This window comes from Saimiri boliviensis, chromosome X (genome assembly GCF_048565385.1).
Source record: "Saimiri boliviensis isolate mSaiBol1 chromosome X, mSaiBol1.pri, whole genome shotgun sequence".
Classification (NCBI taxonomy): Eukaryota; Metazoa; Chordata; class Mammalia; order Primates; family Cebidae; genus Saimiri; species Saimiri boliviensis.
In genome coordinates, this window is record NC_133470.1 from 21,589,833 (window position 1) to 21,606,556 (window position 16,724).

The window sequence follows — 16,724 nt, forward strand, 5'->3', positions numbered from 1 at the left end:
TTTAGATAATCCCATAATGAATGAGCTCAAACAAGCAGTGGTAGCAGTAACAACCCATCAATAAAAGAATTAAGTCAAAGTGGATTTTGTTAGAGACTTCTCATATTATAATAGGAAATCCAGGCTACTTAAAATCAGAGAAATCAAATGGAATTATTTCTTTTTGTTGTAGAAGGAAAGTTCATTTTTAGTATCTGTTTCATACAACCCTCATCGACCCTTCGGCAGCTCTAAAGTAAACTTTCGGTATCTCTTTTACAGACCACTCATCAACTCTCGTGACAATACTGGTATTTCCTTGGGAAGGGTATGCACAACAGAAATACCAATAAAGTGCCAATAGAGGTTTCCAGCATTTTCTTTTCCCTTTTCATAGTTATCATTCAGCGTTGTCTATAGATTTTAGGCAAGGAGACGCTCTACATTCCCTCTCAGTTTTTTTTTTTTTTTTTTTTTTTTTTTTTTTTTTTTTTTTTTTTTTTTGAGACGGAGTTTCGCTCTTATTACCCAGGCTGGAGGGCAATGGCACGATCTCGGCTCACCGCAACCTTCGCCTCCTGGGTTCAGGCAATTCTCCTGCCTCAGCCTCCTGAGTAGCTGGGACTACAGGCAACAGCCACCATGCCCAGCTAATTTTTTGTATTTTTAGTAGAGACGGGTTTCACCATGTTGACCAGGATGGTCTCGATCTCTCGACCTCGTGATCCACCCGCCTCGGCCTCCCAAAGTGCTGGGATTACAGGCTTGAGCATTCCCTCTCAGTTTTAAGATTCAGATCATGGCCTCAGTCCCCAAAGACTGTTGTGCCTTATCCCAACACTTGCATGCCATGAAAAACCGGGGAAAATCAGGGCACGATGGGCACAGATGCGGAGCAAACTCCTACCGCTTCTCCCTCTCTTCCAACCGGTAAAAGAGGAGGGCTCCTGACAACAAAAACTGACTGATGTATTACATTTCTTTGGATTCTCCTCCCCAAAACATAAATGCTAGTAGTTTATCCAAGAGCTCATCATCCATGTCTTGTAACACAAGCTCCGTGCTGCCACTAACCCACTTCACCTGTACTCCCAAACTTTCATCATCTCCAACTGGGAGACTGAGATGAGTGACAGCATCAATCCGTGAAGTACTAGACACTCAATGATCACCCAAATGGCTTCCGAGCTCTGGATAAGAAATAGAAACTGAGACCAGACCTGGCTTTGGGTGCTGCTGGGTGCCATATTGATGGGTAAAGCAGAAACTCAGTAAGGAAGTGACACGGACTTTACATCATTCAGGCTGATGCCCAAAACAGAGGGCACATAGTGGAAGTGAGATAAGAGGCACCCTCGAGTGGCTCCATAAAAAGGACGATAAACTGAAAACACTCACCATTGCGGGATCAAGTGAAATAATTACGTACCCATGCTCCATCAGGTCCAAACAATTCTAGGAAGTTGCCAATAAATTCCCTTGACTTCTCTTCCCACTTTTGAATTAGATCATGGCTCTTTTCTTCCACTCTGTTCACAAATTCCTTTGATCTTTCCTCTACATTCTTGACTTTTTCCTTCATTTTGTCCACCTGGTTCTGGAAACGGTACCTCTTCTCCTGGTGAAAGTTTACAGGAAAAAAAAAAACTGATTTATCCAAGAGGACATGAGGGAGATCAATCATTCACAGTAAAGTTCACGTTTTATTTCAATTTGTGTTTGTTCCCAACCTAAAGAGTCAAGATGTTACCATTTCCCAAGGGCTAGGTTGATAGGGGGGCACACGTCTTGCCAGAAAAGTTGTCTGCCATTAATCCATTTGGATATGTAAAGGGAAGCACCAGTGGTTTTAATATCTTCTTTCTTTCAAATGTCTTTCAGTTGGATTCACTTACATAAGAGGAGACTAAAAAACACACAGCTGTCTTTTGTTCTGGGTAGATATTGGGCATATAACCCCATTCAATTCTGCCAGGACTTAGACGAAAGTATGAATTACGCACAGTGACTGTTCAGAAGCTGCCTGTGTTCTCTGTTTTACTGGGATGTGGTTAAAACAATATTGCTTGAAATAAGTGGGCCATTGACTGGGCCTTGGAACTTGTGTGTTATACTAAAATTTCCACTGTAATGATATTTTCCACTACGCGAATTCAACTGTATTGATTTCCTTGGTGGTGATGAAAGCTTTTGTGCTGATAGTTTCTCTAGACTCAGATTTTGTTCTTCTTATAAGTCTTTCTGCAGCAATGTCTACTTATGTGCTTGGAAGCCATCATATGCTGGGCAACTCACATGTCACCTCTAAAACTCAGTTTTCTCATCTGTAAAATGGGGATGATAATCATCCCTACCTTAGAGTTGCTGTGACAATGCATGCAAAGTGCTTGGCACAAAGCCCAGTATTTACTAAATGCTCAGTGTGTGTTGGTTGTTTCATTAGTATTAATTGGTAGAGGCATTTGTCTTTCTTACCTGATGAGAGCAATATTAAAACCATGAAAATAACATGAGACAAAGGCTCTTCCTCCATGAAATCACGTTTCTCCTAAAGGGGTAGGAAGACTTATCATTTTTCTTTACTATGTGGGACTAAAGTTCATTTTGTGTTTTAGATTTTTTTTTTTTTTTGAGATGGATTCTCACTCTGTTGCCCAAGCTGGAGTGCAAAGGCACAATCTCAGCTCACTGCAACCTCTGCCTCCCAGGTTCAAGCGATTCTTGTGCCTCAGCCTCCTGAGTAGCTGGGATCATAGGCGTGCACCACCACACCTAGCTAATTTTTTGTATTTTTAGTAGGGACGGGGTTTCACCGTGTTGACCAGGCTGGTCTTGATCTCCTGACCTCAAGTGATTCACTTGCCTCAGACTCCCAAAGTGCTGGGATTATAGGCATGAGCCACCGTGCCTGGCCTGTTTCAGAATTTTTTGAAGCTATATGTGTTGCCACTGATACATATATATACACATATATATGCTATGGGAGATCATTCTGTCTTCCATAACTTACTATGTGACCTTAGGTGAGTTGTTCAACTTCTCTGGGACTCTGTTTCCTCATCTCTATGTTGGACACAGTCATCACACCCACCTTGTAGGCTCATGGTGAGGATTAAATGAGATAATCCAAGTAAAACACTTGTATCACTCTTTTCCACAGTTTATTCTGCACTGGAAATAGTAACTATATATGGCTCTCAGGCCATCACAGAATAGCTGAATGAGCACTGGACTGGGAGTCATGAGACTGGGAAGTTGCTGCTGCCTCTACCTCTCTCTGACCTGAAGGACCTTGTCCAGGCCCCCTTTCTGGGCTCAGCTTTCTTCATCTCTAAATTGAGAGACTTGCACTGGGTGACTCACTGGCCTCAGGTCCCTGTCATCTCTGAGGTTCCATGATTCGTCTACACGCCCATGCAATACATTACATTTCGTCTCTGAGCTGCAGTCAGCTTTGCCGTCACAGGAAGGCAGCAAGTGCATATGAACTGCCTGCACGGTTCCTTGAGCTAAGTGGCTTATCTAAACGCCATTTAAAGAGTGTGAGCAGTAACTTTTGGAAATGGCTTAACATGCTTGGATGGTTGACCAAATTCAATTTAAAAGAACAGACAGTTTAATTTATTGAAATAACCAGGGCTTTATTCTCTATCAGATACTAATCACTTTGACTGAATTATGTTCAGCCACTTGTTCTGGTGCCACTCAAACCTGACATTTTCTGACACTTCTCAACATTTTGTCGCCCAGCTTATATGAGGTCACAGAGCCTAGACTCTCAACGCTTCCTGCCTTGTAAGGACAATTCATGATCACCGATTCACAGTTAATGAGCCCCTCCTATATTGAAGGTACCAATGATCAATCGTGTGAGCTATTGGATAATTAGAGCTGCATTTAATTTTAAGTATCTAGTTTTGAAGATGAATCATCCTTTGAAAACAAAGCATCTACTGTGGGGGGTTGGAATTCTGTATGTATGGAGGGTTCTTATTTTAATCAAAGATATCGGCCCCTCAGAGGACAGGCAAATATAGTTGTTCAGAACCACTAACATCACCTCCAGCAAATGGGCTGCCTTCTTTGCTTTATAACAGCTTATTTTGCTTGTTTTAAATTTATTGTTATTATTATTATATAAAAAATGGCATCCCGAGGGAATCTAAGTCACTGTTAATATTCTTTGTCTACTATAAAGACACATGCACATGTATGTTTATTGCAGCATTATTCACAATAGTAAAGACTTGGAACCAACCCAAATGTCCATCAATGATTGATTGGATAAAGAAACTGTGGCACCTATACACCATGGAATACTATGCAGACATAAAAAAGGATGAGTTCATGTCCTCTGCAGGGACATGGATAAAGCTGGAAACCATCATTCTCAGCAAACTGACACAAGAACAGAAAACCAAACACTGTATATTCTCAGTCATAAGTGGGAGTTGAACAATGAGAACACATGGACACAGGGAGGGGAACATCATACACCAGGGCCTGTTCAGGAGTGAGGAGCTAGGGGAGGGATACCTTCAGGAGAAATACCTAATGTAGATGACGGGTTGATGGGTGCAGTAAACCACCATGGCACATGTATACCTATGTAACAAACCTGCACATTCTGCACTTGTACCCCAGAACTTAAAGATTGTTTTAACAATTGCTCTATTATTAAACTAACAGCAGCTCTGTGGGAACAATATGGTAGAATTACAAAAGGAAGCCAAAAGCTTTAGGCTTTATTTAAGCAGCTGTAATTTCTTTGGACAATACAAAATGGCCATTAAGGTTTCTAATGAGCATCTTTAAGGCCTTAATCAAATGAAATTTTTAAAACATTAGAACAAAAAAGTTTATCTGGGTTTAGCTTTTCATTGCTTCTGCCTTCCTCCCTTTACTTTCAGCAGAAGACAACTCTTGCGTTTTACAAGGGGCAGATCTCCAAGAAACCCTTCAACCAAGTCTAAAAACTCTAAAGAGAGAGTTTGGAGTAAGAGGAGGGGAGCAAGGAAGCACCTTTATAAAATATGAAGCTCACTACCTGTGTTCTTTGGTAAATTTATGTTACCCCTGTGGACACTGGTTTTGTCATCTATAAAATGGGGATAATAATACATCATGGGTTATTGTGTGGGTTAAATGAGACAAAAAATACAAAGCATTAAGGACACTGCACAGGCATGATGGCAAATGCCTGTAATCCCAGCTACTCAGGAGGCTGAGGCAGGAGGCTCATTTGAACCCAGGAGTTCAAGTCCAGTCTGGACAACATAATGAGACTCTGCCTCAAAAAAAAAAAAACCGAGCTAAATCAAACTTAAAATATTATACATAGTAAGACCCTACCTCTACAAAAAAAAAAGAGAGAGAGAGAACACTGCATAGCACTTAATAAGTGCTTAATAAACAGCAACAGTGTTGGTGTGACATGGTGGTCTTCAGAGAGTTTGAGGTGGCATGCTTACATTTATAAAGCTGACATTCAGTTCCTTGGCTGTATACCCTCTCTGGAGGTTGCGTCGTGCATAAACATCATAGTCACGAACAATTCTGGTAATGATGTCCGATGTTGAGATGCCTTCTGTTCTCTGTGTTGGAACAAACATCCCTGTTCAAGTAGAAAAGAGCAGATAGAGGAAAAATTAAGATCGCTTCAGTTAATCCATCTCCTTTAATAGTCCCGCTTTCTAGGACAAAGTTGGAGCTCCTGGGTAAGCCAATGAACCCTTTATGTCTGGCCCCAAGTGACTCTTTCAGCCTCAATGCTATGGAATTTCTCCCTACCTTAAAAGCTACATGTTGATCATCTCAGACCTGTTTCCAGGATGCACCAGGTACTTGCCTGGCCCCTGCTGTTTGCCCATGCTGAGCCTTTCCTTTCTGGCCTGGATACCCCTTCCCTGCTCATAGTAACTGCAAAGCTCTTCCTCATCCTGCAAAGTCCAGCTTCAAGGTTATGCCTCTGGGAAGTCTTTTCTGACATTCCCAGGCAGAATCCACAACATTCAGAACCTAACTTACCTTTCATTAACAAAAACACTGGGCCAGGTATGGTGGCTCATACCTATAATTCCAGTACTTCAGAAGGCCGAGGCAGGTAGATCATTTGAGTCCAGGAGTTCGAGACAAGCCTGGGCAACATAGCAAAACCCAGTCTTTACAAAAAATACAAAAATTAGCTGGGTGTGGTGGTGCACGCCTGTGGTCCTAGCTACTTGGGAGACTAATGTAGGAGGATCACTTGAGTCCAAGGTCAAAGCTGCAGTGAACAGTGACTGTGCTACCGCACTCTAGCCTGACCCTGTCTCAAAAAAAAAAAAAAAAAAAAAAATTAAATATTCGTCTCCACGTAGCAAATGAACATTTTGAAAGCACCGATAATACCTTAATTGTCTCTGCATCCCCAGCACCCAGATCAGCCCCTGTGTCTAGCACATGGAAAGTGCTCAGTAAATGCAAATTGAGTGAGAAAGTAAATCAAGACTAACAACTGAGACAATGAATTAGTAAGATCACAGCAACTCCGCTTCATCCCAAGGGAACTGAATAATGGAAACTTCATCCCCATTATACTGAAGGAAAAGAAGAAAAGTGTATTATTTGTGTCATCTCTCATCTAAAGGCATGCCTGTAGGGATGGTTAGATGATTTATCTTCCTAAGAACAGTCTACTGTACATGGTAGTTTCACCATTCAAAGGCCCTTTCATCTAGAATATGTGGGACTGAGTAAAAATAAACAAGCACAGAGGATGCCAAGTTCTAATGGAACTTCCTTAAAGTCTTCAGAGATAAATGTGGATATATCAACAAATAGAGGGCTATAAAGAGGTCACAAATATTAACAAAGACAAGAATCAGATTTATGTTCACACTTCTGTTGTAAACTGCAATGACATGTTGTTGGCAACTGAGATCTTTCTACCCCATATCATTACAGCCACTCAGACAGACGCATCAGGCATGGGACAGTATGATGGACAGAGCCTGGGGACAAGGGCATTGGGTTCTCAGTATATAGATGTGGGCAAGTCACTCAAACCTTCTGAAGGCAAGTTACTTAACTGTAATCTCCTCAGCTAAGAAAAAGGTGATTGGACATGATGACCTGTGACTCATCTGTACCATTTCCTTCTCTCTCACTCCCCACATCCAACTGAGTTCCCAATCTACTTCTTAAATGTTTTCCTAATTCACCCACTTTCCTCCATCCTAAACCATTTCAACAAAATCTTGGTCAAAGATCACAGCAAGAACCTCAAAACCAACCTCCAGCGATGTCACTTTTGTCTGCCTCAGCCCACAGAGCAAGATCAACAGAGCATTCTTTTTTTTTTTTTTTTTGAGACAGAGTTTCGCTCTTGTTACCCAGGCTGGAGTGCAATGGCGCGATCTCGGCTCACTGCAATCTCCGCCTCCTGGGTTCAGGCAATTCTCCTGCCTCAGCCTCCTGAGTAGCTGGGATTACAAGCACGAGCCACCATGCCCAGCTAATTTTTTGTATTTTTAGTAGAGACAGGGTTTCACCATGTTGACCAGATGGTCTCGATCTCTTGACCTGGTGATCTACCCTCCTCGGCCTCCCAAAGTGCTGGGATTACAGGCTTGAGCCACCGCGCCCGGCCCAACAGAGCATTCTTACTAGATGCAAGTCAGAGGTCTGCTCAAAACCCTCCACTGGCTTTCTGCTCTTCTCTGGATTCAGAGTAAAATCCTTAACTTGGCTCTGAAGCAATTTGCATGGTCTCTTCCCTGCGCTTCTCTCCAATTTCATCTCAGACCCTCTCCCCTTCGCTCCTTCTACCAAGGCCTGCGTGCAATAGAACTGCAGGGTGGACTGCTGTTGTATTCTGTAGAGCTGGGCAGTAGGCTGACCCTGCCTCAGCCTAGCCACGATGGATTTCTTCAGTGTCCTGAAAGAGCTGGCTCCCCTCCCCTCACTCTGCCACAGACATAGCCTCTACCTGGTTAACTCTTGGGCATCCATTGGGCTTCAGCTTTAGTGTCACTTCCTCAAGCAAATATCTCAATCCTCAGACTAGGTCTTACTGTGTGTTTTTCCTTCCCATGGACCACTCCCCTTCCCTCCAAATGCAGCAAGATCTTTATAAAATAACTTGGTCAACAACCATCTTCTCCACCTGATTATAAGCTACGCAAGAGAAGGGATCACACCTTTCTCTCCCTCTTCTACATTCTCAGCACTGGGTGACAGACAGACACCATAGGAATGTTTGTTGAATGAATGACTAGATGAATATTGATCTGTAAGTACCCTTCCAAATCCAGTTCTCTCTGAATGTTTCCATTTTGCAGATCCAATGAGGGTGTCCCTTTGGAGCTTTCTTTTGATGTCATTTGCACATTTATGGTGTCAGTAGGAGATTGCACTGATGATATTGAGACAAGACATCCAGTTTCTTATGTTCCATGGTCAGAGGACAGTTGGGGTTTGCCAGTAGGCCAAACATTTCTTTTATCACCTTCTAAGAGAGAAGAATCTAACGTGGACAACCCAATGGAAGGCAGAAGATGTAAATATCTAAACATATGCATATAAATATCACCCAAATTGAACCAGCTGTGCAGGAGGTTCTGGTGGGTGGGAGAACCCTCAAACGACATCCCCATCTTTGTGGGAACAATGGGGAACATTCTTGTGAGAAATCCATCCCATCTTTCAGCAGGCAGATATTTTACTCACACCCCTCCTGCTGAAATAATAAGACGATTCTCTAGTGACTAATGGATTTTAGCAAGTCATGTAACACATCGATGCCATGAGCTTACCCTTTCTTTGATGCCAGAAGGTGAGGTCTCTGTGTTTGAGTAACTGAAAGTAGATTTGGCTTAGGGAGAGATTTGCTTTGGCTGGTTGGGAGGTAGGTCTCTGAAAGAAGCCAAGCCCTCTGTTGACATAATGAGGTACCCGGCTTCCTTCAAATCCTAATTATTGCTCTGCTAAAAATATTCGGTAATGAGCATGATCAGAGAACCTTTTTTATCATGCTTTTCAGAATTGCGGCATTTGGTTATGGAGCTATTTTAAGAAGCAGCAAAGCACATGTTAATGAAGGAAACTTTCAACAGTAGTAGGCAATATTAGAATGGTGATGAGTAATGTGGACCTTACAGTCTATTTAATTTAAGCTCCATCTTTTCATCCAGCTTTGTTAGAGGATTTTGACACATTGTTCTGACAAGCAGAGCAGAACGTTGTAAAGCTTAATTCATGCCCTTGATATCTCTGGCTTCATTTAAAGAGACTTTTGACTTTCAAAATAAGCCACGATTTGAGTATGAGAGCCAAATATGGATGCTGAGACCATTTCTCAGCATCTTTCTCCCATGATGAACTGTGGCCTTCTCTACCTGAGTCCCAAATAGATTGTTACTGTGATTCTCCCTTCTGCTAAGGAATCAGTAGAGCAGATTTGATGCAGCACAAGGAAGGGTCCTTGCACATAGGAAAAGTCACACTGAGTCTTACCCTGTACTACCAAGGCAAGTAAAATACCACCTGACTATTCAATTTGGAAAGGGCACTGTGGTGGATTAAAGATGGCCATAATTCCCTTCCCCTGGAATCTGGGCTGGCCTCAGTGACTTGCTTGTACCAAATGAATGTGGCAAAAGGAACTCTGTGTGACTTCCAAAGCTAAGTCAGAAGAAGCCTTGTGGCTTCTGTCAAGATTGCTTTCTCTCTAGATATTGCCTTTCAGCTGCCATGCTGTGAGAAAGCCAAGCAACATGAAGAGGCCACCTGTGTACCCCAGTGATAATTGCAACTGAACTCCATGATCATAGACGGCATCCACGGTCAGCCACATAAGCGTACCACCTCGGAGCCCCAGCCCAGTCGAGCCTTCAGATGACTGCAGCCTCAACCAATATCTGACTACAACTGTTTGAGACACCCCAAGCAAGAACTACCCAGCCAGGCCTCTGCTAAAATCCTGCCCCACAAAATCATGAGTGAAATCAAGTGACTCTTTTAAGTCACTAACTTTAGGAGTCACTTTCTTATGCACCAATAGGGATGCTGGATTGCTAGAGTTAGGAAAATGTTGGACCTGGTTTCTACACCTAAACAACTGGAACTTGACATTTTACTCCCCAGATCAGGAAAGCAACATATTCTTAGCTCACTGACGGCCACTCACCCAGAAGGAAAGCTGCCACCAAATGCTTATTTCTATATCCTATAAGGTAGCCAAGGAACTATCACCCCTGGGAAACACTGATTCAAGAAACCCTGGGGATAATTCAACTGGTTGAGAATGTCTGGTCCAGAACCTTGCTACTTTAAATGAGGCCTATGGACCTACAGCATCTAACAACCTCAGAGCTTACTAGAAATGGGAATCTCTGGCCCCACCAGACCAATTGAATCTGAATCTGAATCTGAATTTTCACAAGATTCCACAGATGATCTGTAGGCATATCTAAGTTTCATAATCACTGGTCTATAACAAATCCTTATGGAAATTTTAGGAAAGGAGCAGCTGGCTCACAGCTCACATCTTACAACAACTTTAAAGGGTATTAATCAAGCCAGGCATGGTGACTCACACCTGTAATCCCAGCACTTTGGGAGGCTGAGGTGAGAGGATCACTTGAGCCCGGGAGTTTGAGATGAGTCTGGGTAACATAGGGAGACCCCATCTCTACAAAAAAAAAAATTTAATTTGCTGGGCATGGTGGTGTGTGCCTGTAGTCCCAGCTACTTGAGAGGCTGAGGTGGGAGGATCACCAGGGCCCAGAAAGTGGAGGTTGCAGAGAACTATGATTGTACCACTATACTCCAGCTTGAGTGACAGAGTGAGACCTTGTCTCATAAATTAAGTAAGTAAATAAATAAATATTAACCATGCCATGCCACAACCCATCTTGATGTAACTGAGGCATCTGCCAGTTTCTTCTCCAGTTCCAGAGCAGACTTCCAAGTCTGAAGTATATGAGGTTTCCTTCCTTGAAACTCCTCACAAACAAGATTGAGACTTGAGAATGTCAGGCCTCCCATTCTTATCCAATGATCCTGACTTCTGAGGAAGTCCTCCCTAAAAGGATGGTACAGTCCCTACCACCACCCCTGCAGGAAATGGCATGGAGCTTCCCAGGCTGGCCCCCAAGGAGTGTGAACCAATAAAAATGCCATCAGGGAGAATACATACATTCTACATAACAATAATTTTTCAAACTAGCATCCAATGTTGTTTTCATTTCTAGGGATCATGTCTGTCCTGAGGTCCCATTCCCACAGACACTGAGACCTCGATCACTTCAAGAGGAGGCAGATGTAGCTGAGCGTTCAGAAGATCGTGTTCAGACTTCAACTTCTAAAACAGGCTCTTTTTAAGGCTCATTTAAAAAGAAGAGTTAAGAAAGGCAATAATTTCACTAGGAAGAGCCAGGCTTTGAGGAGTATAAAAAGGGTGTTCTAAATCCCAGAAGTGTCTTTTGAACTATTAAGAAACAGAGACTGAGTAGACTCAGGGTGCAGAATGTTTGACTTTAAGCCCTGGAGTGTAAATTAACACCGGGAAGGCATGAAATTAATTAAGGGGCAGTTTTCAGCCTTCCAGGACGAAGAAAACACCTCTGGGAATTGAGGGAAGGAGTGCCGAGAGGGATCGGGAGGCAGGCAGCAGAAGTGAGAGAACAGGAGTGGGGTCTGTCTCTTGGTCTGACTCAGGTTCAAATCCCAGGGCCAGGGGCAGGGAAGAGACCCCTTTAGAAAGCTCAATGCAGGGCCACTGGCACCTTGTGCTGCCAGGAATTTTGCAAGGAAATAGTTTTACAGAGGCCAACATGGTGGGCAGGTCAGACAGGGCCTGACATGGCTTACTCCCATTGCCCAGTTTCCTTTGCCCTCTAGGAGATTATGGAGGACATTTCTTTAAAAATTTCCTGGGGACTCTCTAGAAGAACATGGAAGGAAGCCAAGATTTAAGATCAGCATGACTGCTGGGCAGCACACCTGTAGCACAGGGAAGGGAATCCTGCATCAGAGGCTGTGGCCGGGACAAGCCAAAACGGGGAGGTGACAGAGTCTCAGAGGCTGCCACAGGGGTCTGGTAGGTGGGGTTGATGGCTGAGCAGGTCTTGAGACCTCACAACTTAAGTTCCCCATCCCATGCCAGGCCAGAGTGTGCCAGAAACTTAGATCACCTCAAGAGAAAAAGGCAAAAAAGTTTACTCTATACAGTCTTAAGTACAAACCCAGAAGAGTCTGCATGACTTCACATGTCAAGTGGTTTTTTTTTGTTTTGTTTTGTTTTTTTTTTTTTTTTTGTCAGCTGTGGAAATGGGAGCTCCTGATTAAGTTTAGTTATGGAAACCACTTATGGCCCCCTCAGTTGCTCCTTCCCACACAAAAGTCCCAATCATGGCATTCCCCTGCCTCATAGCAGGATTTGGTTCCATGTAACAACATATGAAAGCAAGCCTCATCCTGCTAGTCTCCATCTCCATCTCCTACTTCCACACACCCTGCACTACATTAACATGTTTATTTTCTCCAAATATGCACTGCTTCTTCATACAGTCCCACCTTCGGACACGCCACCCTGGCCTGCTGTATACACTCTGCCACAGGCTGGTTATATTTGGGGTAATTGTTATGTCTATCTCTGCTCTCTCTCAAGGGTGAGGTCTATGTCTTATTCATTTTCTCTCATACAATTCCTGGCTTATAGATGCACTCAGGGGATTCACATATTAAACAATGACAGCCAAAACCATCCGAAGAGGGAACAGGCTGCCTTAGAAGGCAGGGGAGTTTCCCATCATGGGAAATGTAAAAGCATCACTTCTGCCAGGAGCTGGCAACGATGCCAAGAAGAGGATGGGAGCCTGGGTCACTGACCCCCAGGAGCCCATCCTACCTCAAGAATCTGAAGGTTCATGAGTACCAGGAAAAGGCTGCAGCAGCAGCGGGCTGAGCAGGAAATAGTGGGAGCAAGCTGAATGGAGTCTCATTGGTCCCCAGGAGTGGGGAAGACGCCTCTGATGGCACATGTCAACAATGGCTCTAGTATAATGCAGGGAGCATTAGACTTCTTGAAACCCTACACATATGGTAACTCTCTATAGTACCTGCACCTGCCAGATAATGGTTTAATGTATATAAGAAGGTATGCATGGGCATACCTACAGTGCCTATAGATGAGATGCATGGTAGATTAAAAAAATAGCAGAAAATAAGACAAGCCACGAAAACATTCACCCATTTTTTTGCTTCCACATGTGATACCTGATAATATTACTAACATGTGACAAGATGACACTAGAAATATGGCAGGACTAATTTTGGAGACAAGGAGTCTAGACCAGTAACTAGTCAGTTATCTCTCTATCTTCCAGAAGGAAATTTCTTGGGAGTATACAATAATTTCATTGTGAAGACTTAATTATGAATGGGGAAAATGACTGCCCTTTAAGCAATGGGGTCCTGCAATTTTCATTTGATGAGCCCTGAAATCGCGCCTCAGGCCTGAAATTGAGCACTTTGGTGCTCAGGTTCATTCCTGTATAAATACCTAGCTGGTATCTGTGCCATGTCTGAGCCTTAGGACATGTTAACAGTGGCTTGTAGAAGCTGTTTGGGGGACACGTAAAGTTGTTACTCCCTGTTTATATATACTGCAGATGTCCCAGGGCAGATATCTCTTATTACACCTGATTATTGTGATGTAGTGGACAGGTGAGCACAGGGATATGCCTCACCTGCTTCCTTTATGTGCTTGTAAACATCATCAGAGCCAGCAGAGGAATATGGAATGTCATCATGAGCCACAAAGTCAATCTGTTGAAGAGAGAGAAGAGTGATGTCACCACTGGGATGGATGTGCATGTCTGCAGATTTAAAGGGGGGAATGGTGACTCCAAAATGCCTCTTCAAAATAAGGCAGTTGTATGTTACATTTATAGTGGAGATCTGAATCCTTGGCTGAAGTGTATTTCCAACTATTTCCATTTCTATGAGATAATGGGAACTAGAAGAATAAATGTTTTGCTTTTCTCTCCTTTGCTGATCCCTCTTTCTTCTCCTACCTCTGAGAGTAGGTTTTCTTGGCCTTCTGTCCTTCTGCATCTAAAGTTTCTCCTTGAGAGAACCCATTCATTCTTTGAATGTTTATCATCCCTGCTATGATGAGGAACCCAAATCTTCATTTCCTGTCCCACTGATGGCAATGGGCCCTCACATTTAGATCACATTTTATACTGTGAAAAGGAACTTGTGTCTTTCCCTACTTGATCCTCATAACCACCTTGTGAGGTGGGCAGGCCACATGTTACTACTTCACTTGGGACATAAGGTGCTGAAACTAAAAAATTTGTTAGATTTGCCTGAGGCTTAAAAACTGGAGTGGGCCGCCAGGGCACTGGGCCAGGTTTAATGGGCCACCAGGGCACCAGGCCTGGTGTTCTTAACTCCCACTGCAACCCTCTCTTTTACCACATCTTGCTGTCACCTTAAATCATCCTGTCCTGCATTTAATTCATCTTCCTGAAAACAAGTGACCCCTTCCAATGGCACTTTTATTCTATTTTATTTATTTTGGGTCTTGGGAAGACCCAAACCTTGGAATAAGCCTTCTTCCTCTACTTATTTCACTCATCATAGGTTCCGCTGGGGGATGTGTGTGTGTGTTTGTACACACACACGTATAGGTGTGTGCCCATCATTTTCTCTCCATTGCAACTACACCAAACCCAGGACCTGGGCACCCAGATTACTGATACCAACTTGCATCTGGCCCTCCTCGCTGTAGGCTCCCTCTTCTCCAAGCCATCCTGCTGTCACATGGGGTATTCTCCTTAAACATTTTTTTTTCTAGTCATCTTCATCTTTATCCCTGTTTCCTGCAACATCAAGTAAACCCTCCTTGCCTAGATTTTAAAGCCCTTTATAACGGGATTTCACTCTACCTTGAGAGGTAATTTAGATTAGTCGTAGTTAAATACTTGAGAGGTAGTTTAGAGTAGTATGATTCCCTGCCCCACTACTTAAGCTATATAAGTTGGGAGAAATGATTCCCTCAAGATTTCTGAAGCTCAGTACTAGTGACATTCGGGACTGGAGAATTCTTTGGTGTTGGGAATTGTCCTGTGCATTGGCACATGCTTAGCAACATCCCTGGCTTTTACCCACTAGATGCCAGCAGTACCCCTCTAGCTGTGATAAGCCCAAATGTCTCAAGACATTCCCAAATGTTCCTCAGGACAATCTCACCCTAGCTGAGAATCACTGGATTAAATAATGTAATTATATAAAAATGCTTTAAAATAATTAGTACGGAGTAAATCCTCAATCAGTGTTTATTATTACTATTATTATTATTATTATTAATTCTATTCTTAGTACTTAAACTTAGTTCCTCTTTCTCTCCAATGTATAATAACAACTTCTCAGGGTAGCTGTGAGATTGAATTCAATTCATATAATAACAAAGCCCTTAGCACAGTGCCGGGCACATGGTAGATACTCAATAAATTACAGGGCATCATTATCATTATAAGTATCCCCCATAATGCCTAGCACATGTTGAATATACAATAGATGCTTAGTAAAAAATGTGGTAGTGATTACTGGAAGTAAATCATATTGTAGTTTTTCCTTTTTCTTTTGATTCTCACTGGGAAATTGTCTCCTCGGCTATTACTCATGCACATTTATCAGTGTTCTCTATTCTCTTTTGCATCGTGGCTTTAAAAATAGAAAAGAAAATTCTTAGAACAGCTTAATCTTATTTTTTTGTACTGCTTATAAAAGGAAAGAATAGCTCCTAATGTGGGACTGGTAGGGAGATGCAAAGCACATAATTTGATGCAGATCAAAAGAATTTCTCATGTTTTCAACTAATAAAAATCTTATGTCAGTAGGATTCTCAGGGTCACAAAATCATAGATATAAAGTACTTTCTTCAAAGGCTGACCTGTGACTTTCTGGATAAGATGTGTGTTCATTTATTCCATGAAAAGGAATGCCTGTGAATCGATAAGCATCAACAATGACGGTGGCGATGGTGGCGACAATGACATTTTTGGCACTCTTGCTATGGGCCAGCCAGTATTCTAACTGGTTAACTAAGATTATCTCTTAGATCTTCAAAACATGCCCACCATGAAGATGCCAACATCATCCCATTTTGCAGTTGAGATAAGCGAGTACAGTGTGCTTAGATATTTTGTTCAAGGTCTGACAACGACGAAGAGATAGAGGCAGGATTTGGACCTGAGTGTTCTAGCTTCAGGGTCCATACTCAAAGAAGTGAGAGGATACCAGTCCTCAGACTTGGGCGGAAGAAAGATGCCACATCAAGCAATGCCACATGACAGTTTCTGAAGTTGCCTCTTTTAGGAATTGAGAGAGACTTTGGGCTTTCTGTAGTCTTGGCTGCAGAACCAGACTCCCTACTCTTGCTACTTAGAGAATACAGGAGAATGACAAGTACCTTGTGTTTTTCCAGAAACTCTGGCGTGAGTGTCCAGGGAGCATTTCTGATTACTTCGTCTACATAGCGACAGTGTCTGAGAGCTTCGTATCTCTCCGCTTCATTCATCACGGTGAAACCTTTGAATTTGTGGGTGAGATCATCACTGCAAACTGAAACAGGCAAATGCATTAAATTCTATTACTTGGTCCAGGCCCTCCTCACGTCCACCCTGGTGCAGACAAGGCTTCTTCAGCAGGACAAAAGCAGCACAGCCTTGCTAGGTGCTTGGCATAATTGA

General features: G+C 42.8%; 1 protein-coding gene across 4 annotated transcripts in view; it reads right to left on the reverse strand.

Annotated features, from left to right (window-relative positions):
- PCYT1B (phosphate cytidylyltransferase 1B, choline) overlaps positions 1–16,724 on the reverse strand; it is a 121,917-nt gene that overhangs the window by 17,092 nt on the left and 88,101 nt on the right. For all 4 annotated transcript variants that reach the window (XM_003924084.3, XM_074391754.1, XM_003924083.4 and 1 more), the window contains 4 exons: positions 16,445–16,596; positions 13,713–13,791; positions 5,451–5,593; positions 1,409–1,597 (listed from right to left, as the gene is read on the reverse strand). In XM_003924084.3, the coding sequence (XP_003924133.1) occupies positions 1,409–1,597; positions 5,451–5,593; positions 13,713–13,791; positions 16,445–16,596 (563 nt within the window). The remainder of the gene's footprint in view (positions 1–1,408; positions 1,598–5,450; positions 5,594–13,712; positions 13,792–16,444; positions 16,597–16,724) is intronic.